Genomic DNA, 24,363 nt, shown 5'->3' on the forward strand with positions numbered 1-24,363 from the left:
CAGGATGAAGGACCACTGCCTCCCTAAGATCTTGCTCTATGGTGAACTTGCCACTGGCTGCCGCAAGAGAGGAGCCCCGAAGAAAAGATTCAAGGACTCCCTGAAACAACATCTCAGCCTTGGCCTTATTGATCACCATAATTGGTCCACTCTGGCCTCAAATCGGGAGGCCTGGAGACACAGCATCCATAACGCTGCGGAAGCCTTTGAGAACACACGCAGGATCACTCTCGAGGAGAAAAGGCAACGCAGGAAGAACCGTGTCTTGCGGAATACACCATCTAAGGAGTCTTTCTGTTGTGCCTTTTGCAACCGGATATGTCTGTCACGTATTGGCCTCATAAGTCACCAACGTGCCTGTAACAAATGTGGATAAAGCCTTCCCAAATCTTCATTCGCGAAGCTCAGCCATGATGATAATAGCAAAGTGAAGCAAAAAAAGAGATTCTTCCAATCATGATGGGAAGTGCTCTGAATGAAGAAGTAAAATTTTCTCAACAGAAATGTGTACAAATCTGAACTGTGAGGTCATCAAAACACTGCAAGCTCTAGTCGCAGTTGTTATGAGGAACACTAAGGCAATATCTAAACCTGATAAGGCAAAATCTGATCATGTTCCACATATGGGAATAGAATAGAATAGAATATTTCAACTGGAAGGGACCGACAATGTTCATCCACTCCAACTGCCTGATTACTTCACAGCTGACCAAAAGTTAAAGCACGTTATGAAGGGCAGTGTCCAAATGACCTTTAATGCTGACAGACAAGTCAGGCATGACCACCTGTAAAGCCCTGGTCCCAAAGTCTCAAGCTTTACCAGGAGTTTTATTTTTATTTAGACTCCAAGAGTTTGCCCACCAAACTTTTCCAGAGCCTTTGAATACCCTAAATTCACATAAAGACAAAAAGTCACAGATCTTTTCCCAAGAGACTTCTTTTAATTTAGAGAGAAAATAAGCATTTTGGCAAAAGGTTTTACAGGAGTAAAATACAAGCAAGGAGAAGTATTTAACTAAAGCACCCAGCACACAACCACCACAATTTTTAATGAAATACAACCCATCAGTTTTAAGTTACCCACAAGAGATTAAGAAAGGAGTAAAGAAAGAAAGAGAGATTAAAAGAAGAAAAAAGTAAAGAAAGAGGTTAGAAGAAGAAACTTGTGCTACCATCAGAGGTCACTTGACAGCAGGTCCCACGAGAGAAGGCAGGCCAACGCAGAAGCCCTCTGCACCTCTATTTATGTGCCCTAGTCAATGTGGCCACCCCTGCCAGGCAGGACATCCAGCTCACTGACTACTCAATGCCATCCAGGTGCATTGAGTAGTGCAGCCAATCAGAGGCTCCAGGGGGTGTGGTGTGGGTGGGCTACCAGACAGGCCTTTTTTGATTGACATGCCACCCACAGCCACATTGCTCCCAGGCACTCAGCCATGTTGGCTGCAAGGCCTTACCTAGTGGACACTGAAACTGGACACCTGGCCCCCTCCCCCCCTCCACCACACACACACACAGACAAGATGGCTGATTCGACCCAACAATCAAATAACCCAGTGAGATACAAATCTGGGCTCTCACACTCTTCCAGGGTCTGACAGCCCTCTTGGTAAAGAAATATTTCCTCCTGTCAAATCTGAAACTCCACTGACAGATGCAGGTTTCAGCCATTGCCAGAGTCCTGGCACTGGGTAGCAGGGAGAACAGATCAGCACCTGCCTCTCCACTTCCCCTCCTCAGGAAGCTGTAGAGAGCAGTGTAGTCACCCCTGAGTCTCCTTCCCCCCAAACTACACAAACACAGTGTCCTTAGCTGCTCCTCAGAGGACATGCCTGCCAGTACCTTTGTCAACTTTGTTGCCTTCCTCTGGATGCATTCAAGAACCTTCACATAATTTTTAAACAGTGGGTCTCACTCAAGGTGAGGCCGTGCCAACACTGAATACAGAAGGATAATCAACTCTGTGGACCGATTGGTGAAGGTGTGTTTGATGCATCCCAGGACGTTTCACCCTCTGGGCTGCCCAGGCACGCACTGCTTACTCATACGCAGCCAGCTGTCAACCAGCACCCCCAGACCCCTTTCCGCAGGGCTGCCTTCCAGCCACTCCTCACCTAATTTAGACTTGTGCCTTGTGCTACTCTGTTCCAGATGCATTTGGACTCATTAAATTTAGTCCCATTAATCATTGCCCCACGCTCCAAGATATCCAGATCCCTCTGCAAGGCATCTTGTCTCTCTTGAGAGTCAGCAGCATCTCCCAGTTTGGTACCATCAACAAATCTGGTAATGGTGCATTCAAATCCTGCATCCAGTCACTGAGAAGCATATTGAACAGAACTGGCCTTAGAATTGAGCCCTGAGGAATGCCACTGGTGACCAGTGACCAGACAGATGTAGCCCCATTTACTGCAACACTTGAGCTATGCCCTTCAGCCAGTTTGTCACCCAGCGTACCATGAATCTGCTCATTCTACAACTGGACAACTTGTCTTGAAGGATGCTGGAAAGGACAATATCAAAAGCCTTACTAAAATCCAGAAAAATTACATCCATCACCTTCCCTTCATCCACTAAGCAGGTGACCTCATCATAAAAAGACAGCAAAACAGTTAAACAGGACTTTGTGAAACCATGTTGACTGTACCTGGTGATTGCACTACTTTTTAAATGCCTTTCAATAGTTATGAAAGTTTTTGACTGGGGTAGAGTTAATTCTCTTCACAGTAGCTCCTATGGGGGTGTATTTGGATTTGTGCTGAAAACAGTGTGGATAACACAGAGATGTTTCCACTATTGCTGAGCTGTGCTGGCACAGCATCAAGGCGTTGTCCCTCTCTGTAAGGAAAGAGTTAATAACATGTGCAGCATAAGCCTTAGACATGCCTTTGGTGGTGAAACTTGTTGCAGAAAATGTCAGGCTTGGTGGTGAAAGGTTGCAGAAAACAGCACAGGTGCCTATGCACAAGCTGCAAAAAGAAACAAAGTGTTAGTTCTGGCTTGTGGAGGCAGGACTGAACCCTGCAACTGTCCATTGCAGTGTGTTACATAACAAGTGTATAACTGCTCAAGTGCAAGAAGTGGGGTCACAAACAGGACACTTGATTTTGGGAGTACTTGACTTGTAAGACCCCCAGAGTAGACCCCCGACGACCACTGAATTAAGACCCAAGCATGTGCAATGACCACTCCTACTCTTGCCTCATGCTAATGAGGAACTGAAAACCACTACTCCCACTGAAAACCTCACCTCCCATGCCAGGTATAAAAGTGACTCAGGGAGTGAACCGAGTGGGACCTTACCACCACAAAGCCAGTGGTGTTGCCAAATACCTCCAAAATTGTTATGAATAACAGAACCCTCTAATACTGTCTTTTTAGTGTCAGAAAGCAAGGCATTGCTTTATTTGCAGCACTGGGTGTGTACGTGAGCGACAAAAATCCTGCCTCCATACAGACACCAATACATCACTTTTTCACCTAATTATACATTTTTAACAAACAAAGAAATTAATGTTCATCATTTATTAGTATTCTATCCACTACTGGTTTTTAATCTCTCGTTGCTTATGCTAATTAATTCATACTTTTAGTCTTTTAGTCTCAGTAGGGATTTTCCGACACAAATATTGAGCCATTTTTAGTCTTCTTCGTTATCTGCTGCTTTATGCAAAAGATATTTATTTCCAAATGTCCAGCTTCAACAACACATCTTTCTCTCATGGTGTTTGTTCACTGAAGCATATCAAGGTTAACTTTAACAAAACTTACAGTTTTAGTACTTTTCCCGAGCTATGTTCTCACAAAAGTTGTTTATGACAACTGTTTTCTATATTCTGGCTAAAAGTTATTTAAGGTCTAACACACAACCTATGATTAATTAAAACAACTAAATAAAAGGTTAATTAAGACCATTAATAAAATTAGAAAAGTTATGTAATTTCAAACAGTGGGACACCACCATCAAGAAGCAGTCTGGCACACAGAGGGACTAATGGTACACCACTGGATGCACACTGCTAACTATCTTCTGCTCGCACTCCTTCTCTCCCCCCTCTCCTCTCTCTCTCTCTTTCCCCTATACACCTAACGTTAGGAATAAAGCAGGTATTGTTGAACTGGCATTTCATCTTATTTGCACCTTAATTTGGGCAGAGGACTTTAACAGTGGATCCTAACAGGCTCTCACACCACCCCTCCAGTGAGGAGGCTTGGGGTGCACAAGAAGCTGGGAGGGGACACAGCCAGGAGAGCTGACACCAACTGACCAAAGGGATATTCCATACTATATGGTGTCATGCTCAGCACATATAGCTGGGGCAGAAGGAGGAAGGGGTGTACATTCAGAGTGATGGTGCTTGTTTTCCCAACTCATCATTACGCGAGATGGAGCCCTGCTGTCCTGGAGATGTCTGAACACCTGCCTGCCTATGTGAAGTGATGAATGAATTCCTTGTTTTGCTTTGCTTGTGCATGCAGCTTACTGCTTTACCTATTAAGCTGTCTTTATCTCAACCCATGAGTTTTCCCACTTTTCCAAATCTCTCCCCACCTCACTATGTGGAAGTGAGAGAGCGGCTGCATGCGGTTGTCACTGTTTGCCTTGCCGACACCTATCAGCAAGCCCAAAGTTGGCTGTGGGAGAACAACCTCCGTTCAGACAAACTCTGTCTTCTCCATGTGTATCCTTTCTCCTGTGTCTGCTGCTGTCCTGCTGGTGCTCCTCGAGCTGCTCTGGTGTCCATCACAAATAGGTACTGAGTAGCAGAACAGAGTAACAATTCCCAAAGAGCTGCTCAGGCAACCTCCTCCATGGGGTTGTGCTACCATGAGCTGCATCACTAGAGCTTTGTGACTGTATCATTCCACCAGCTGGCAATAGGTCAGATCAGGAGACAAAAAGGCAAAAAAACCAACACTTCTATTGAGTTTTTGTCATTGTAAATATCTAACACAAAAGCATGTAGAAAGGGAATGCCTTGTTCACGTGAGCAGAAATCCTAGGGATAACTTGGGAGTCAGAGCTATCCCCTTGTCAGAGACTGAAATGGTTAACGGCTTAAAAACCAAATGACTTTTCTTTACTGTAGAAAATTGCAAAGAAACAGATGCTAGTCTACAGAAGTCCACCCCTCCTTGAATATGCCTACTGATTTGGACTGTGAAAGGATCTTGAGATAAGGTGGTACTACTGCCCAAGTATCACAATCGCAGAAGGGCATGCATACCTGAAGACACAAACTGGACTTCCAGATAAGGGAAGAGGCTGATAAGATGAAAATCCTACCAGGTGGGATACTCCTTCTTATCATGCCCATGTCCTCCCTTACATGATGACTCAGCTGTGAAAACCACTCCAGGGAGCAGCAAAGACATTCACACCTAGCCTGAGCCTGGTTCATCTCGGATGATGAACCATAAAGGGCCATGATTAATTCAACTACACTGACAGCTGCAACATCTTAGAAGGTGTCAAAGACTTGTGGAATGTCTGATGATCCAGTAATACATCATCCAGGGGAGGTACAGGGGGCGTTTCCACCTAGCACGTTATAAACCCCATGAAATGGGAGTTAGGTGGACTCTTTCTCCCCACCACTCAACAGATACAGTCTGCAACCATTGAGAAGACCCTAAGAAGAGCACCAATGGGACACTGTCAGAACCTATGGAGTGGTGATATCTTTTTCTACTTAATCTGTTTCTCAGTCACTTGTAGGGAACCAAATTTATATGACCCTGGGAGAAACTTAGAAGGGGAACTTGGCAAGATAAATGCGGACATGGTGAGATCATAGAATCACAGAATCATAGAATTAGCCAGTTGGAAAGGACCCCCGAGATCATCAAGTCCAACCTTGATCCACTACCACCCATAGTTACTAAACCATGGCACATCCAGTCTCATCTTAAAAACCTCCAGGGACGGAGAATCCACCACTTCCCTAGGCAGTGCCCATTCCAATCCCTGATTACCCTCTCTGTCATCCTTGATCAACCCAGTAACCTTCTCTGATGAAATGACTGGTTTGGATGAAGGTAAGGCAGTGGATATTGTCTTCATGGACTTCAGTATGGCCTTTGACACTGTCTTGGGTAACACCTTCCTAGACAAGGTGTTGATATAGGGGCTAGATAAGCAGACAGTAAAGTGGATTGAAAAGCACCTGAATAGCTGGGTACTGAGAGTGCTAATGAGCAGTGCAAGGTCTAGTTGGAGGTCAGTAAGCAGTGGTCTACCCCAAGGGTCCATACTGGGTCCAGTCCTGTTTAACATGTTAATCAATTATCTGGATGGATGATGGGGAAGAGTTTACCCTCAGCAAGTTTGTCAGTGACACAAAACTGATGCTGAGAGAGTTGGGACTGTACAGCCTTGGAGAAGAGAAGGCTCAAGGAGGAGTTTATCAACATGTATAAATAATGGGAGGGTGCAAAGAGGACAGAGCCAGGCTCTTCCAGTGGTGCCCCGTGACAGGACAAGAGGTGATTTGCACAAACACAGGCAGTTACCTCCAAACATCAGGAAACATTTTGTTACTGTGAGGGTGACTGAGAACTACCACAGGTTGACCAGGGAGATTGTGGCGACTCCATTCCTGGAGATATTCAAGCTGTCTGGGCATGGTCCTGGGCAAATGGCTCTTGATGGCCCTCTTTGAACAAGGGAGGTGGACTAGAGGACCTCCTTAAGTCCCTTCCAACCTCAACCACTCTATGATTCTGCAAATACTAAAACATTAAAATAGGTCCAAACATTTCTGCTTTATGAGACATTAAATGTCTTCAAAGAAAGGGAATAGTTCCGGTTTGATATCCATTACAGTGACATGCAATGCAAATTCCTTCTCAGTTATTCAGCAAGATCCTTAAATTCTCTAAAAAGCGCCCCTTTGCCCTCTTAGTAGTCTGCCAGATTTGCTAGGACTCCTGCAAGCTTCCGGTTTCTGACTTAAGCTACTAAGAACTTCTTTAGCTACTCGTCTCCTTTGTGCACACTGCCTGATGTAGTTTACACTATTGTAATCTTCGTGCTAGGTGTAAACAGCAAAAGCAGATGAGGGATTTACTCCGCCTATCTTGGTGGGCCAAGTTTTCTTGTTTCAAGAGTTTTCTAATAAAAATATTTTAAAAATCACAAGGCAACAGGTTATGCCCCTTTTTAAGGAGTATCACTGTTCACTTAAAAAGTCCCTCCAAAGAAATTTTTTTACTGACCCTTTCAAAGACAAAAACACATAAGGGCTGAGTGCTAACTTGTTTAATCTTGCCAAAGGAAGAATGAGGGACTGAAGGGGGGTTAGATCTCTTGCTAAAAATACCTCATGGAGAAAACAGTTATTCATGCTAAGAGACAGTGCTGGCGTAAGAACCACTGCCTATAAACCAGTTGTGAATACATCTAGGATGAATACTGAAAGCAGATTTTCATCCACTAGAGCAAACAGACCTCTTCAAATGCACTCAAGAGCAGCACACGTGCACAATGGCATCCAAGTTCAAGGACAAGAGTTTAACAGGAGAGACTGGACTCCTGACACAGAAGATTCATTTTGCTCTTGCATCCTTGTCATCTGTTCCACATTATAAAACATTCCAATAAAAACTAATACTTTTTATTACTAACTCCACTGCATTATGCCCACACATAAACCTCACAACAGCCTGTAGTGATGAAAGACAATAAAGTACACTCGAAAAATTCCTGCCAGCCTAGAAAAGCATGTCAGCATGACATACCAGACATATCAGCATGACATATCAGTCTCCAAAATAATCCTGAGCTTTATAATATTTTTATTAATATATTATTAATAATATATTATTTATATTACTCAACCTTCAATGTATGGTTGATGCACTGATTTTGAACCTATTTCAGCTAGGGGTAAGATTTGTCACCCCCTCTCATGCTCCTCTGGAAGGTTTTCCAGTGTAATCACTGCGGAGATACAGTTAAATGGGTACAGCATCTCAGAAGATGACATCATATTCTTCCTTCTTACACTGAAATACGCAAAACAGGCAAAAGGTACTTTTATATCACTATAACCAAAAATTAACTAGGGATTCAGTTCAATTAACTGAATTGAACCACTAACACAGACTCATGCAAAGTCAAGTCCTTGAAATAAATCTCAAGTGTTTCTTAAAACTAAACCCCAGCACGCAACCTATTCTTAATTCACGAAGAACGTTTTACTCATTAGTTGGTTTTGAATACCAGAAGGTAACTTTCATTCAGAACAGACGGCCATGTCACACTGTGTTATGGAATTCCACATTTGTAATTTTATTATAATTCTGAAAGAAGTGGTATCTGAAGAGCAGAGAAAATGACTATACAAAGAATTTATAGAAACATTCATTATATACTGCAGACCTTCAGATGCTTCTTTACAGTTTCAAGAAAAAAGTAATAATTTTCACTAATAGAAAAACCAAGAAAGAAACATTAAATTTTTAATGATACTGTTGGATACACTGAGACCATTTAATTAAAAACATGGCTTTTAGCATTTTTTTATTAACACTGTATGATTATAGTAGCATATTTACTAACTATGTTAACAGGAGTCTGGTTAAATGCATGTGTCAACTTGCTGCCATTAGTTATGAAACTGCATATACACATCTACCAAAAATCTTGAAAGAAAGTGCTTTGTTAAAGATTTAGTCTTGTATTTGCCTTGAACATATAAGTTCCATGAATATCTTTCTACATACACTACGTAATGGTACATACTGAACTATTTTGCTTTGTGCATTTTTTAATTCATTAAAAAGCAAGAGCACATGGCACTATACCATCCAAAGGAATGCATAACAGAAAACTTCCCTTAGAAACAGGGTAACTTCTTTTTTCCCACTTACCAAGTAGAGCTAAACTCCCAGGAAATACCACCAGGAGTTTCAGCATTCAATCCCTTATGTTTTTGAATTTAGAAGACCTTGAAAAAGCACAAGGAATAAAAAATAAGGCCCTGAATGGAAATAACAATACGTGAGAAAAAAGACATTTTATCTTCAGCCCAAAGGCCAACACTTGGTGTCTGAGAAGACACACTAAAATTTAAGTATTTTCTACAGAAGTGAAAAAATAGAGTAAAAAATTCTTCCTCATTTCAATGCTCACAATGCATCAGATTTAAGTCTAACTGAGACTTAAATCTAACTGAGATGTCAGCTGAAGAAATTCTCTGGGCTCCAACTGGCTGACTACATTAGGCAACTGGAATCTTTGTACACCAAAAGAATATTAAAAGAAAACTTGTCCTCACATTTTTTAATAGGAGCAGAACTCCTGGAAGTAAGAACTGCATTCTTTTTTTGGATGGTACATAAACTCTTTAAGTAGTATACCTCTGTGCCAGAAGAACAAAATTATTTGTTAAAATCAGAGCCTTTGTTGCTTCAATGGTAGCTATTGCTCTTTGGATTGCTTCACCCTTTCACAGACATCCAATGCCCACTGCTACTAGTACACCATTTTCTGGTCCCAATGCAAATCTTCCCCTCTCTTCCCTATTCCCTTCCTTTTAAAAAGCATAAAGTTATTTACACAAAATTCATAGTTACACAAATAAAACACTTTGGCTATGGTCACTGAATAAGGTTTCCATGGTCCTAATACTTCAGGAAAGAGAGCTATTAAAAAAACCCATCATATTTTATATAGGACAAATCTAGTTCAAATTGGTGGAACCCTCTTAAAATATAGCCCAACCAGAGTTTCTCATTCCATTTAACCGTTACTTAGTAACAGTGGATAAAAGGATTAAAATCTAAAAGTGGGTATAGTTACTAGTTAATCCAGCGGCTCATGCTCATGTAGTATTCATGTAGTATTCAGCATGTCATTTTATTCCTTGGGTTATGAATATAATGTTGACAGCCACACATGAAAGAAATAGAGGCAATGAAACTTTTCAGCACTTGCGAACACTAAAGCTCCTTTATTACCCCTAGTTCTCGTATAGGGGTCTAGTACTGCTCTTTTTGAGTGAATGGGAATTACACAGTAGACCTCAGAGGCTTACTCTCCTTGTGCAGGCTTCCACTGTAACCTACTGTATCAATTTTCTGGAAAGCTAACTAGCACTTTCTTATGCATTTCAAATATCAATGTGTTTAGAAAGATACCGAGATATGTACAAGTGTGATGGTTGTAGAAATCATTACATAAATGCTCTCAAGAAATGGGACAGAGGAACAAAATAAATTCCATTCACTTTCAGATTTGCTGACTCAAGGAATTATAAATCAAAAATAGTTCCTACTGATAAAAAAAGCCAAAAAATCCTCAAAAATTCAACAAAAGGGGGGCAAAAGAATCCACAAATATAATTATTAGGTAGGAGAACAAATGTTACTACCAAATCAGTATTGCAGAGACAGAAAACTGGATGTATCTTGTCACTGTAACACAAAAGTGAAAATATCAGACTCTATTGTCTCTATACAGTTATACACACTTTTACTTACACAAAGTAAGTAAAGAGGCAAAGCTCAGCAATGGTATAGTTTCAAAATGATCTGTATGACATATCAAGATCTGAGATCTACTATAAATTACACAATTTTCCTCTTTGTTTTCCCCTCATTTTTATCCTGTAATTATTAAAATGCAGAATGTTCCCTGCTTAGTTCTTTGTATAAAGACAATATAAACCTCCCTAATTACAAAACAGATTTCCACACAAACTTTTTTTGTTCTGTCACTTCTTCCTTATTTAAAAATTTTCAAAGTAAAACAGCCTAGCCTTCTTAATACTAAATACAGAGCTATCTTCCTGAATATTCCAACTGCCACTCCATTCTTACCAGAAATCAACCTGCACAAACCTTCTCTTCACATACATCTTCCCCTTTCTCCATTCAGTTCCCATCACTGATCACAAATATGAAGGGAAGAGCAAATAGTCTTCCTCAGCTGATCATTCTCTCAAAAGCACATTTGCAAGGCCTATAGCTACCATTGATGCAACCATGGTAAGTGTGTTTGTAGAGGTTATACACTTTCTGAACAAAAAAGTAGCACAATCTAATGAGCATTTCTACTCCAATAAATGATGAGAAACAGCGTGTGAAGATATATTAGAAACCCTTCAGGAGAAAAGTCTTTTGTTTATGCTTCATTCAGGTATGGGCTACATGGGTTTGGGTGGTGCCCAGCTTCTTTTGTTTTATCATCTGATATGAAAGCAAAGAAATAGTGCTTTGTGAAGTCAGAGGCATCTTCAAATAAAAGCCTGAACCCTTGCAAACAAAGTACACAGACCATCCTCTGCTTTCCTTACTGGGAATGACAAGGTTCAGACTGTTGCCGAATAGCCTTTCTCCTTCTCACAGTGATTTCCTTCAGTGAAGTCAGCGAAGAGCTCTGAATCAAGGATGGAAAGGCATCAGATCTTCTTCTGAGATCCAATCATGACCTTTGATACAAAGTTCACAATGGCACTGGCAGGTTGCTCTGGATCGTGCTCTGCAAAGAGGTGGCATACGTTGTCTGTGGCACTGCCTTGCTTCCTGGCAATGAACCCAAACACTCTGCAAGGGCAGCAATCACAGTACGTCAGAGAAGAGACAGACAGGCATCACCTCTCTTCATAACGATACTGCAGAAATGAAGCACACAAACCAGACTTCCTCTGTTCCGATGGACAAGGCCCCATGTGACTGCTAAACACAGTGATCCAGATGGACCAGACATCTCAGGAGAGAATCAGGGAAGGATACTTTCCCCTTCCTTCTACTCTGTGTGTTGTCAGAGAAGTGCTGATGACCCTTGGGATATATTTAATCTGATTCAATACTGCTGTTCTCTTACCTACTCTGGGGAGTGTGTGGTGTGGTGTATCAGGAATTGCCTAAAGAGAGGTTTTTGAGGGACACACATCTCAGTGGACAGAGTATTGTAAAAAGGACTTAGACCATCTATTTCTTTCTTACTCTTCTTCACTTTCCAGAAACAAGTGCCTGAACCTCTCTCTTTAGGTTATTTCTTTTGGTTAAAGGGGACAACAGTGTTTGCCTTCAACAGAAAACACTATGCAATCCACTGGTAATTATATATTTATGCCACACATTAATATCACTAAGAGTATTTTCATCTATGTATCACAGGGGGCGATTTTTTTCTAAAGCTATCATTTTAAGTGAGACAAGTAAGCTTGTGGTACTGTTGCAGGACAAGTGGAACACAAAACTGAGTAGCAAATAGCTCTGTTTTAACTTCTGAAACCTTAGTCAAATCATAGGCCTGAAATCTACATCAACCAGACATCCCACCATCACCCATCACACAATTAGGCCTCTACTTGAAGAGGTGTAGATGAAGCAACTAAAGTCTAATTACAGTGGGCTGAGAGACTTCTGTCTCTTAACAGCTGCTTTCCCTTCTACATCTCTGACAAAGGTAATTTAGAACACCAAGAAACTGATCACTTTAATGATATGCCTAAAACATTCAGTTAAAAGACTCACAGAAGTGTCCACTTACTTTGCAGAAAGGCCATCTTTCATCCATCTTGTCCATTAAGAAAGCAGTAAAAAAATAAATGGAGAAACAAAAATGAAACCTATGTTAGTTTTGGTTTGCGTGGTTTTTTGTTTGGTTTTTTTTGGTGGTTTTTGGTTTTGTGTGGTGTTTTGTAGGGGGTTGTTTTTTGGGGGGGAGGTTGGGGTTTTTTTTGGTGGATCAACAATACAAACAGCATATTAAAAATACTGCTTATCTTCCTTACTTTCTGTCCTGTGGATCCAAGGCACAGAAAATAACAGTATTGACTGAATAATGTCGCCGAAAAAAGAGTCTGGATAGGAAGAAATAGAACAAGTTTCAGAAACATTTAAGATGCTTAAAATTTTAAACAATAAGCAGATCTGAAAAATAAATTGTTTTAGTCTTAACAATGACAATATATCCTTTTTGGTATTTCTGAGTGACCTTGAAAGCCAACTGAACTGCTCCAAGCAACATGAACTTTTTGAACCAAAGGAAAACTAATCCTCAAGCTAAGAAAAAGGATTAGGAGTATTCTAAAAACTGGCCATTTAGATACGATATTAGTGCATAATGCAACTTCTTGGAACTTGCGCATGATTTGATTACGTTACATTTCAAAATATACACACTTCTAGGCATTACAGTTTAATGTTCTGTCCTTGATCTGCTACAAATGCTTGCACACCCCATGGAATTAAGAAGTCTGGCACTTTTTTTTAAATCTATAATGAATTCCTATTGTCCCTTTTTTGTTATTGTAATTTTTCAAAATGAAGAGAGTTCATGGTAGCCTAAATAGCATTTAGTACAAAGTAAATATAAATTAACTTTTAATCATAGTTTTTTACAGGATATCCAAAGCACTGTTTCAAATACTGGAGATACCCAGCATCTGCTTAAGTCAACTCTGTTCAGTGATACTATTGAAAGACATTGTGAAGATAAATCATTTCACTGAATAAGTTCAATATCAAATGCTGGCAAAGCCATTACTTTCTTTTTTTATAAGAAACAGCAACAAAAAAATGCCATGGTAAAATGACCTTCCGGAGGTAAAATATGCCATGTGGAAGTAATCTACATAGCTTAAATATTACTAATGTCCATAGCTCCAGTACTCCAGCCAGCTTACACTGTCACCATCATTCTTTCGATAATCCTAGTATCCTCTAAGAATGTAAGCAGGAACATTAAATCAACAGCAGCCAACACTTGCTGAGGACAGGGCTGGATAGTCTCTTCCCATCCCTCTTTTGCTTACTTTCTTTGATTATCTGTCAGTGTGATTCCCTGTGCAGACACCTTGAAATGGACAACGGTTGAGACAGGAGAAGGATCTTGCATCAGTGTCAAGCTCAAGGCTTTCTGTACTGCCTGGTAGCCTGTGAGGGATTCCATCTCCACTGAATTCAGGTACCACACATTACATGCTGTAACAAAAGAGGGGAAAGGCTTTGAAGGGTCATAGGCATTTTGCTCTCCCTTTGTTTTTAACACCACTATATTAAAGCCAATGACTATATTTATCTATTACCCATAGATCCTGAAATTTAAATAAATACAAGACATTACCAGAGAGTACACTTGTAGGGACTACTGGAGCAAAGGCTTTCCCTAGGGGAAAGAAGGGGAATATTTTGCTTTTAAGTTCAAATACATCAGCCAATTAGAAAATACACATTCGCAGCATACATTCAAACATTTTTTAGTTTCAAATAGTATTTAAACTATTTTCAAAGGAAACTATTCACTTGTTTGACAAGACAAAAATGTTTTCATCCCAGAAAGAATTGAGATTTGTTGCAAAGCTCACTTCTCATTAATTTCATAGTGTTTTTTATGTTTAGGGATTTCAGGGCAAACAAAACACTGATAAAAATTACTGACATATATTTTTAGGCCTATTCTTTGCTTCAGCATGTGCTTACTTCTAAAAGAACTATTTGTCTCCCAGAGATAATAGTAACTTCTGAAATATCTCCATAAAATAGATGCTCATTGGTTTCTAAGGCTACCAAACAGTTACTTTTTTGACCTGGTTTAATATCAAATCTGCAATGAGCACTAGGAAAAAATGTACTAATCTTACATAGAATTATACAGTAGTACTATAGTACTGTATAATACTACATAGTACACCGCTATCTAACATTGTGCAGTACAACTTACTATTATATAGTATTAATAGAATTATTCACACGCTCATTTTGGGACTGTGGTATAAAGTCAAATTTACAAACAGATTAAGAACAAGCAAGAATGATAATACACATCCATAGCTAAACACTGGTACCAACAGATTTTGTGTTTGGTAAAAACATCTGTGTCGGTATCCAGGACAGAATTTACAACTCTGGCAGCTGACACGTACAAATTACCATGCTAATATTTCATTTGTTTAGCACTTTAGCTTGGCTTGCCAACATTATGAAAGCAAAGATCAAATTAAATCTAATGGCTTCTCTTTTCATATGGCTATTCTGTAATCAAGACTTAAGCTTTCTCCTATTATTATCTCCATATAGAGCTAGACGTTGGCACTTTCAAAACAACCGAGTAATCACACAGTTAAAGACTGCATAAGCCTAAGTCTGATTCCAGCATGATAATCAGCCCAGTAACTTCAAGCTCTGAAGTCTATCAGTGAAAGAAGGGATCATGAGCTTTGATTTATTTGATTTGCAAGGTAAGATTTCCAAAATATATTTGCACATGGGTGCGATGGTTTCAATAACTTTCGTTTGAATCAATGCACAGAGGGATTCAAGATGATGAGTAGCAACCCAAAACTGTAAATAACATTCCAAACCATAAGCTCTCCTCACCTCACTACTGTGTATGGTTGATACAGATCTAAAGCTCTTCATTATTCTGTGAGTCCCTCCCACCACAGGAAGCTTCCCCTCTTTCATAGTCACACACATCACCACTTCTGTGACCTCAAGAGTCCCTCTTCTGCCACACAGTGGCATTGGTGTCAACAGACTGTATTCAGGTTTTGTTTCTAAATGAAATCACCAAGCATTTTATCTAGATCACCCTCAATGTGATAATTCAAAAAGCAGTTACCAAATACAGTAGATTACTTCTGTAGCACAAAAAATAATAAATGGAACCTTTTTCAAAAGTGTTGGAAAGTGCAAAGATTGCCAGCTTAAAAAAGGAGATTATGGAAAAGGAAAGGTAATGAGAAAGGCTGAAAAATTTCTCATTTAAGAACATCAAGCATGGTCTAACAACGTATTTAATGCAGCTGTGCTGCAATGTTGCTGCTCTCGGTCTTTCACACATGGCATTTTGGAGCACGTTTGTGCCACCAGCAACAGCTTAACAATGCTGCTTCTAGACTGGCAATGTGATTTGTTTAGAATGCTTAGTCCCCTGACTGTATCAGTGGAAACAGAAATGAAGAACTGTGATTTATTTGCTGCAGAAGATTTTGTTGCTGAACAGGAAGTTTAATAAAGCAAGGTCTGTTCTAGAGAAAAACCTCTTATCTGTATGGTTACTAGTCTTCAACTGTCACTCTCCAAGAAGCAAAGGATTTCTAGTCGGCTTCTGCATTTAGATCATAACTGGAAATGCTCATTAGGTTTTTCAGACAGCTATAAAAAAATAATCATTCTAGGAGAACACGTAATATTTTGCATGTGGAGTGGGAGAAGGGTAGGGTAAAGAAGAGCAGGGAGAAAGTGTATCTGCTTTGAAGTTTCTTTGAAAGGACAAAATGTACAAGTTTCTGTTTTGCACTTCAGTGTTGAACTCCACCAGCTAAATGTCTCTATGACTGGAAAGGGACTGCTGAAACATGGAAAATCAGTGGGAAATGATGTATCAGGGCAAAATAAAAACCAAACACCTGATAATCTCTCCTAGCTAATTTATCTATTCAGGTTCCAAACCCTTGTTTAAAAACGAAAATAACAACAAAACAGGTTAAAACCAAATGTACTAAGCACCCCAAATGATCCATGATATGACAGCTCCCATATGACTACTGCCCCAGTTGAAGGAAGAATTATTTCTTTTTCTTTGAAAAGCATTGTCTGAGCAAGGAGAAACCAACATTTTTTCTATATTGTCCACAAGAAACCCCAACCAGTGAGTCAACATGTGCTCACTCCCAGCACAGCCTCGCAAAGACTTGTTATTGCCTCAGCCACACATGCCTGCTCAATTACAGCACTTGAAGTAGTACTTCACATTTTTAAGTCAAAGCAGATTGCTGCACAAGCAAGGAGCAACATTCTCTCCAGAGCTTCTCAGCTTGGCAACTACCTCCTTCAGAAGTGCTCTAAAATAGGTGAGGGCCATGAGGCAGCATTCTTAGAAAGGCATGCTTGGCCACAACACTCACTTGTGGCTCCAGTAGTAGACTAAACTCAAAGGAGAGTGGTAAATGTAGTGTATTCCCATGCTCTAACGGCACTAATTGGGTGGATAGATAGATCCTAGGGAGAATTCACAGCAGCCTGAAAACCACGGACCATGGGAGGGCGTGGACAGGATTCCCTGGGCATGCTCACTGTATAGTGGAATAACACAGTAGCTGCATTTCTTCTGAGGACAGCCTTAAGGTTACTAAGAGGTACTCAGAGCAATATCCAATATAGTGAGTTAGGATGCCACCACAGTTCTTCATACAGGTTGTTTAACTAGCTCTCTCTGGATCAGCCGTACACAAACAAAGCAGATAAGAAGCAGAGTTGCCCCTACACAGCTGCTGCTAATACCTCCATTTGAGAGTGATACAGATGGTACCAATGCATAGCATCACATTGTTTGGAGGTAGTCTAGTCAGGGTTCTTTTGTCACATCAATAATCTCATTGTAAGACAAATTAACTTGCCAGAATGAGTGCTGCAGTATGCATGAGAATCCATAAAACAGCATCCAATGGGAAATACACAGGATATTTCGGAACAACATGCAGCACAGCACCAAGTGAAGCACAGTGCATTGTTATTTAATATTTTTAGGGTTTTTTTCAGATTGATAGAACAGTAAGCATTTTCCAGTGGTATTGTTGACCCCTATTACGAGAACTTAACTTTACTGTATACCTTCCTTAGTTGGCTTTTACAGACCTCAGACATAGTTCATGAACCTCTGCAACCACAAGCTGAAAATATCTTCTCTAAGATCATCAGTTATGAAAGCAATGTCACTGCTTAGAAGCTGCTGTGCTTGAATAAACCTCTGTATACCTCACAGTCTCATGAAATACATGACTGGAAAGCAAACACATGACTGTAGAACTTAGGAGCTGGTTGCAGAAAACAGAACGAAACCTGCAGCCTCAATTGCAGCCTCTTAATTTCAGATTTACAGATTTACACTGTACCCTTTACACTTCTACAGAGCACTCTAAATTTAGTTGCTCCCTTTACACATCCTTCAGTCTAGTCCAAGTTTCAGTTTTTCCCAGTCTGTAAGATACAAACTTTGGTGACAGTCAAATGCAAGGAAGAAGTTTAACAGACCTGCACCCTGTTTGAGAAGCTCTGCAGCTGAGTTTGCAGCAGTTTGTGGAGAAGTTTCTGCTATCTCTTCCAAGGGATCTGCAAACAGAAAACACTATCAGTGTCTTGTATGGACTTCAATCAACAAATCAAAGCATATGGTCAAGTATGAGTTTAGCATTTTTAACTGTGATCTCATCTACTGGACAACTCTTGGCCAGAAACATGAAACAATCTTGTATCTGAAATTATAATCATTTATGTGGGTTTTGTGCTGCATCAGGTTTTTTTGCCTTGAGCACTGCAAGATGCTAAACCTTTATTTCCTGACAATAAAAGACATAACTCCATAGGCATATGCTGCAGGGGCACACGATGCCACACTGAAACAGTACTTATAGCTATATTCCCTCACTACAACCTGAAAATATTTTAAATAGTGAAATTTTAATTATCTCATTGTATAATTTACACTAATTTATACACAAAGGCTTTGTGTTACCATGATGAAGCCAATTAATTATATTTTGATTCAGAAGATGACAACATAATGCTCCTTTCTTCTTCCTTAAAAAACATCTCAAACCTTTAAGACAGCAGTGGAATGTTTGCCTCCCAATTGTTTGTTAAAATTAGTGAGAAAACCATCTACCAGCCTGTTGTTTCAATTATACAAATGCATGTAAAAACATGTCACTTACTGCTTCCTTTAGCATGATGTATGCTAGCTTTGAATATATTCAAATGAGGAAGAGAGCCATAATACAATTTGTGACACTGTTCACATGTCTAGAGTTATAAGAGTTATCCAGATGCTTTAAATACTCCAGGCATTGCATCCTGTCATTAACCACAGAAGATCATCTTAAAACATGAGATCAAATCAGATTAAAAACTAAATGCAAAATAAAATTTCACTGTGGTATGTTTACTCAGGGTAAGGCAAAAGTTTCAGTCCTGTACCTCTGGCAGAGAGTAGCAGTTTTCCATTTTAGGTGAGGAGGGTAAGGAGAACAAGCCCACCTGCCACACTGTTTTGCCACATAAAAAGATCTCTTGTCACATCTACCATAGCATATTTTTGTGCTAAAATGGTTTCATTAATGTATTTGCATAAATCAAATGCTATTTTTGAACACTGACATACAGTCTTTAACAAAAGTTTTAAAAGTTCAGTCAAAAACCACTTGAACATTTAACATCTTAGTAATGCGTCTGAGGTTAACTTAATGTGGGAGAATATCAGACAGCTGTGTCTAAATCTAACCATGCACGAGCATAATATAATGTCTAAGTACATTTGTCTTCCTACATGCTAGATTACTGTGTGGATTTCCATGATGCATAGATTTTTATGACGGGAATATCACAGTACTAGAGTGTTCACAACTACACCTTGGATAAGGGTCATCACCAGTACTGAAGAACAACTCTTAAAACACAGCTTGCTTCCCTGAGCATTTTTGCTTAGCTCTTGCCTTGTGACACATTCACCTGCCTTCAGACACTGACTTTAAAGCAGAGCTTGCCTGGGTATATCTCTTCTGTACTTTAACAAGCATACCTCTGTCTGGGATGAGGAGCTTGCAGGGCAATGCCAGTGGAGTGATGGAATGCTGATACACCAGAGCTGTCAAACTCCCTGTGGTCAGAAAAGCAACAACACATGCACAGTTAACTTGGTGGACAAAAAGAATGCACAAGTTATGTTTGCTTTCAAGTATTTTATAGACCAAGGGCCCCTTCTGCTTCCCTTAAAAAAAAAAAAAATCTCCTGGTACCAAGAGACCAAGAAGGACCCAAGATCTTCTTGGGTCAACTTTAGTGTATTCATGCTTCCCATCCTAGTTGGATGATCTTGAACTCATTAATCACAATCATATGCCCCCTTTCCCTGCTTAAATGCACTGCTTAAATCCTAACCTAAATGTCTTTACTTCAAATGGAGAAAGCACAAAAATGCCAAAATACAGTCAGTAGATTCTTTTCAATGCTCTTAACTTCTGCTACGTTAAATGTAGTAAAATCTTATTAAGATGATAAGAACACAAGAGGTCACTATTCTATTATGAGGCAGAGAAAGACCGAGGAGTTCTACCTCTTAGCCACCTTCACTGTCTAGTGTTCTGTTTAATACACATACCTGTATTCTGTACTTCTAAAAGTGTAAAAGATGGTCTGGGTAAATCCCCTTTCATTCAATGCAGCAGTGAGGTACATAGCATTCTCTATTAAATTATTCTTTTTTATTCAAAGTCACTTTTGTCATTTGTACTTGGCTTAATTAAAATAATTAAACATTAATAATCCTTGAAATTAGCATGTGAAACTATACTCTAAACAGTGAGAGGAAAGCGCAATATTCATCAATCTGTTTGTACAAAAAGCCATCCTTCAATACCATTTACAAACAACCATCAAACATTATAACCATGTGCTGGAGAAAAATCCCAGCTCAACCAAAACCAACCTCATTTTTACAGTTCATCAAAAATTTCTTCAAAATGAAAAGATGACCCAATTCTTACAGAAATGCAAAGACCAGTTATTCCAAACTATTACTCCTTTACATTTTGTGTTTCCCACAAAAGTGTGTGATAGTGCCTGTCCACCTACTTTGTGAAGCAGTTTTGAGGCTGTATACGTTGAAAGATTATGAGATTAGGAGATGCTCAAACTAATAATTAGTAGGGCTACATATGTGTCATAAACAGGTACTTCAAGATCAAGGTAGGAATAGACTAAAAATTCTGATTTGAAGTAAGTCTCATGCCAAACACTGACAAACTTGAATCCACCTTTACTTTAAACAGGATTTGTCATTTTACACTTGTTTATTTAATGGTAGATGGCCCTTTCATGGATGTATTGAATGTATGTGACAAGGCTCGTAGCAAGGGGTGGGAGGGTTAGGGTTAGGTTACATCCAAGCTGACATTCCACACCCTATAGCCTCTGGAGACCCTCACATTGGAGCAGATGGACATTTTCTGAAGGAGCTGGTCTACATGTGATCTACAGAAAACACATGCTGAAGTAGATTTTTTTTCTGAAGGATAGCAGTCCCTGGGGAAAGCCCACATTTCAGCAGGGAAAAGTTAGGAGAGGGATGAAGAAGCAGAGGAACTGTTTTGTAATGACCATATGCCACCCATCCCCCTGTAGTGGGCATGAGAAGCCTTTGGGGAAGCAGTGAAATTGAGCTTGGAAAAGGGGAAGGATAAGTGCTATTTTCATACTAGTCTTTGTTTCTCATGTTAAGGAAACTTCCTTGACCAATCATCTAGGAGCCACTCTGGTTGCCACTGTCACACCATGTGAGCTGGGACTGAGGTCCCTTCACAGGAGCTACACACTCCACACTCATGGTCAGACCAGGTTTCCTTACTGGATCAACCCAGGTTTCCCATAGCAAAGTCTCACACATCCCAACACTTAAAATAATTTAATCTTGGTGCAGTAACTAAATAAGAAAATAAAAACTCAAGCTGTGTGCCTTCAGGAGGGACCCCAAACGAAGGAACCCATGGGCTTTTATATCCTTATACTCTAAGCAGGGGAAAGTCTGGAAGTCATCGGCTCCTGCTGTGTCTCTCAGTGTCCTGTCCCCTGGAGCCAAAGGTCCACAGGCCCTTTGTTATTCAAAGGGTTGGCAAGTCATGGCATCTTGACTGGGGCTTTCACCACTTACACTCAAACCTGCAGCTCACACTGCAGCTGCACACCAAGCTACTACCTGCACTGAATGTATTCCTCATACTCTCGCTACCTGAATATTGATTTTAATTGGAAAAACTTTAATCTTCCCCAAGTTGAGTTTCTTCTGCTCAGTAACTGGTTAGCATCTCCCTGTTTTCATCTCCACCCACAAGCTTTCTCATCCTACCCTCCCATCCCACCGAGGAAAGCAAATGAGTGAGCAGCTAGGTAGGTGTTTGGCTGTTGATCATTACAGTTATCATATTACATTGGGTAGGCTGACACAGCATAATGTACTTTGTGAATGTATCATTCTGGTCTCATTTTAGCCAGCTAATATACAGCATATATATAACACAGGACAAAACAGGGCAAAGGTCCTGAATCAATAAGGACCACAACAGCAATATAGCTCAGCTATCTGATGCGACATTGGCAGTGGCAGACAAGCTTGACTGCTTGAAGCTTGGTCATGTGCATCTGTGCTAGAGCACCCTGTACATCTACTTAAGGTAAATGTGTACAAGGCTCCCATAACCTTACAATGGGTTCCTACAGAAGTCATCAGGACTCAAGCTAAGTATTCTCTCGTTTGCACTTCACCCAAGTCAGCACTGGCAAATACAAACTGTTTCCATTTTCTCTGTCCCTGTGATGCACAGTACTTACCAAAATATGGTTCATTTGGGCATCCTTTCAAGCGTACCCCCTTCTGAGTACATTCAATCAGAAAATGCCTTACAAGTTCATTTGACAAATCTCCAACTGTGTTAAAAAAGAAAGCTCATGAAAAGAAGCAATGAACTGACAATTCTCAGAAATTAGCAAGTCATTATGAAGCAGTTTGTCCATATTATGACCAAATGTTTTATATGCAGCACACGAAGAATACATTAGATCTACTTGGATGCAAAATTACAAGCTGTAGTAAAAAGATCATTTTGTGACAAATAAATAAGCAACTAGTTCACTTTAAACAACCAGAGGAAACAGTTTTATATTCATAAGTGATTGACATCCAAATATACACTGGTGACCAAAATGTCCAAGCATGGTCACAACTACAGACGGGAACAGAAATTTGGAAAATGAATGGCTAGAAATTTTGATGCACTTGCCCATTAAAAGAACTCGTAACCACTGTGACCAGAAAGCAGAAGTACAAAGAAATACTCCAATTTCCAGTGACATTCTGTTTGCACAACTTTTCCAGATTAAAACAATAGAAGATTTAGCTACATGAAGATAATGATGCCAAGTCTTTCAGTGGATTTTTAAATTTCAAAATATTTGCAGTTTTATGCTAAGTCTCTGCTCCTGAAAACAAACATATTACATGAAACACTCAGGTTTCACTAGATTTGTAAAGACAGTTTTTATCTCTGGAATCTAGAACAAACCAAAATAGTTGGACATAATGAGGAGATTCAAAGTCCAAGAGACATTGAAAAATTCCCTTGAGTTTTAGCATTCTTTTAAACATAAACATATATATGTAGACGTATAATTAAGGCAACTTAATTATTTCTTGAAAGATGCATTCACAATATTTCACACCTAACTACAAACTGAATCCCACTCCAAATAATTACAGGGCTGCTTCACAGCAATGGGACAAAGCTATGCAATCATTCAAACCTTAACAAAAGAGCAACAAATGAGAATACTCCCTTTGACTCTGATCTAGCAGGAAACACATCAAGGGTTGATTTTCAGGCTAATACAGATGCACATATTAATACGGACAGCAGAAACTTCTATACAAGTAAATATTGTAAAGACAGCTCTTTCAAACAGTTTACTGTTTGCCATTATGCTCTCGCAAAATTAAAAATAAATGACTACAAGATATATGGGAAGGGGAAGCCTGGAACAAGAAACCCTGCAGGAAACTGAACAAATTTGTGCCTTCTGGGATGAAACAATGGATATCAAAAAGGCTAAGTATCACAAAGTAAGAAGTGGAAGAATGCTACAGTCTTACTACTACTTACCTGTGGTACTACCAACATAAACTCTTAAAGGCTAGCAGGGTTTGAACTTTCATGTCTTTCTGTACTTATTGCAACTATCACCACCCTGTGTTGTCTTTGTGACATGGAAGTGGTTCTGCTGATGTTTACTGGCAATAAAAAGAAGGACTACATGGCAAATTGTTATTAAAAGTTGTTTCAAGATACCAGATTGAAACAGAATTTGAAAGTGTTACTGTAATAGAGGTGCACTGCTAACCTAGCCCCAGAGAAAGTAAACCCAAACCCCAAAAAACCAAATGAACAGCCAACCAACCAACCAAAACAGACAAAACCATGCTTCCATAACAACAACCCTAAGAATCATTGCTTTCCGATGATCTCTGTTGCTTGGCTCACCAGATAGCATGTACTAATGAAACACAATGAGCTTTGTAAAAGAAAAACAGTAGCAATAAAAATAACCCCACTACCCCTGCAGTAGCACAAATGCTACTACTATAAGAACACTACAGATATTGGAGGCTGAGTTTCCATACATCAATTAATGATTTCTGTACGTTCTTCTCATTTTACCTTTCACAACCATCAGGAACAGGGAGGCACTGAAACCAGCAGAGTAGGTGTATTTCACCACTTCTTTTAAACAATTACCACCTTTCCTTAGGGAACCACCTCAGATTTGTACCTTAAGTAGAACTGAAACTCTATCGAGTTTCAG

General features: G+C 39.7%; 1 protein-coding gene across 25 annotated transcripts in view; it reads right to left on the minus strand.

The window, feature by feature from the left end:
• Positions 1–921: 921 nt before the first annotated feature.
• The window catches only part of TNS3 (tensin 3), a 229,485-nt gene continuing 206,043 nt past the window's right edge, over positions 922–24,363 (minus strand). For 24 of the 25 annotated variants that reach the window (XM_032690225.1, XM_032690219.1, XM_032690242.1 and 21 more), the window contains 7 exons: positions 22,339–22,434; positions 19,535–19,612; positions 17,992–18,069; positions 13,770–13,938; positions 12,747–12,815; positions 12,503–12,529; positions 8,266–11,550 (listed from right to left, as the gene is read on the minus strand). In XM_032690225.1, the coding sequence (XP_032546116.1) occupies positions 11,406–11,550; positions 12,503–12,529; positions 12,747–12,815; positions 13,770–13,938; positions 17,992–18,069; positions 19,535–19,612; positions 22,339–22,434 (662 nt within the window). In that variant the 3' untranslated portion in view covers positions 8,266–11,405. Of the gene's footprint in view, positions 2,970–8,265; positions 11,551–12,502; positions 12,530–12,746; positions 12,816–13,769; positions 13,939–17,991; positions 18,070–19,534; positions 19,613–22,338; positions 22,435–24,363 lie in introns of those variants that run through there. The other variant, XR_004357506.1, reaches the window with a different exon arrangement.

This window comes from Chiroxiphia lanceolata, chromosome 1 (genome assembly GCF_009829145.1).
Source record: "Chiroxiphia lanceolata isolate bChiLan1 chromosome 1, bChiLan1.pri, whole genome shotgun sequence".
NCBI lineage: Eukaryota > Metazoa > Chordata > Aves > Passeriformes > Pipridae > Chiroxiphia > Chiroxiphia lanceolata.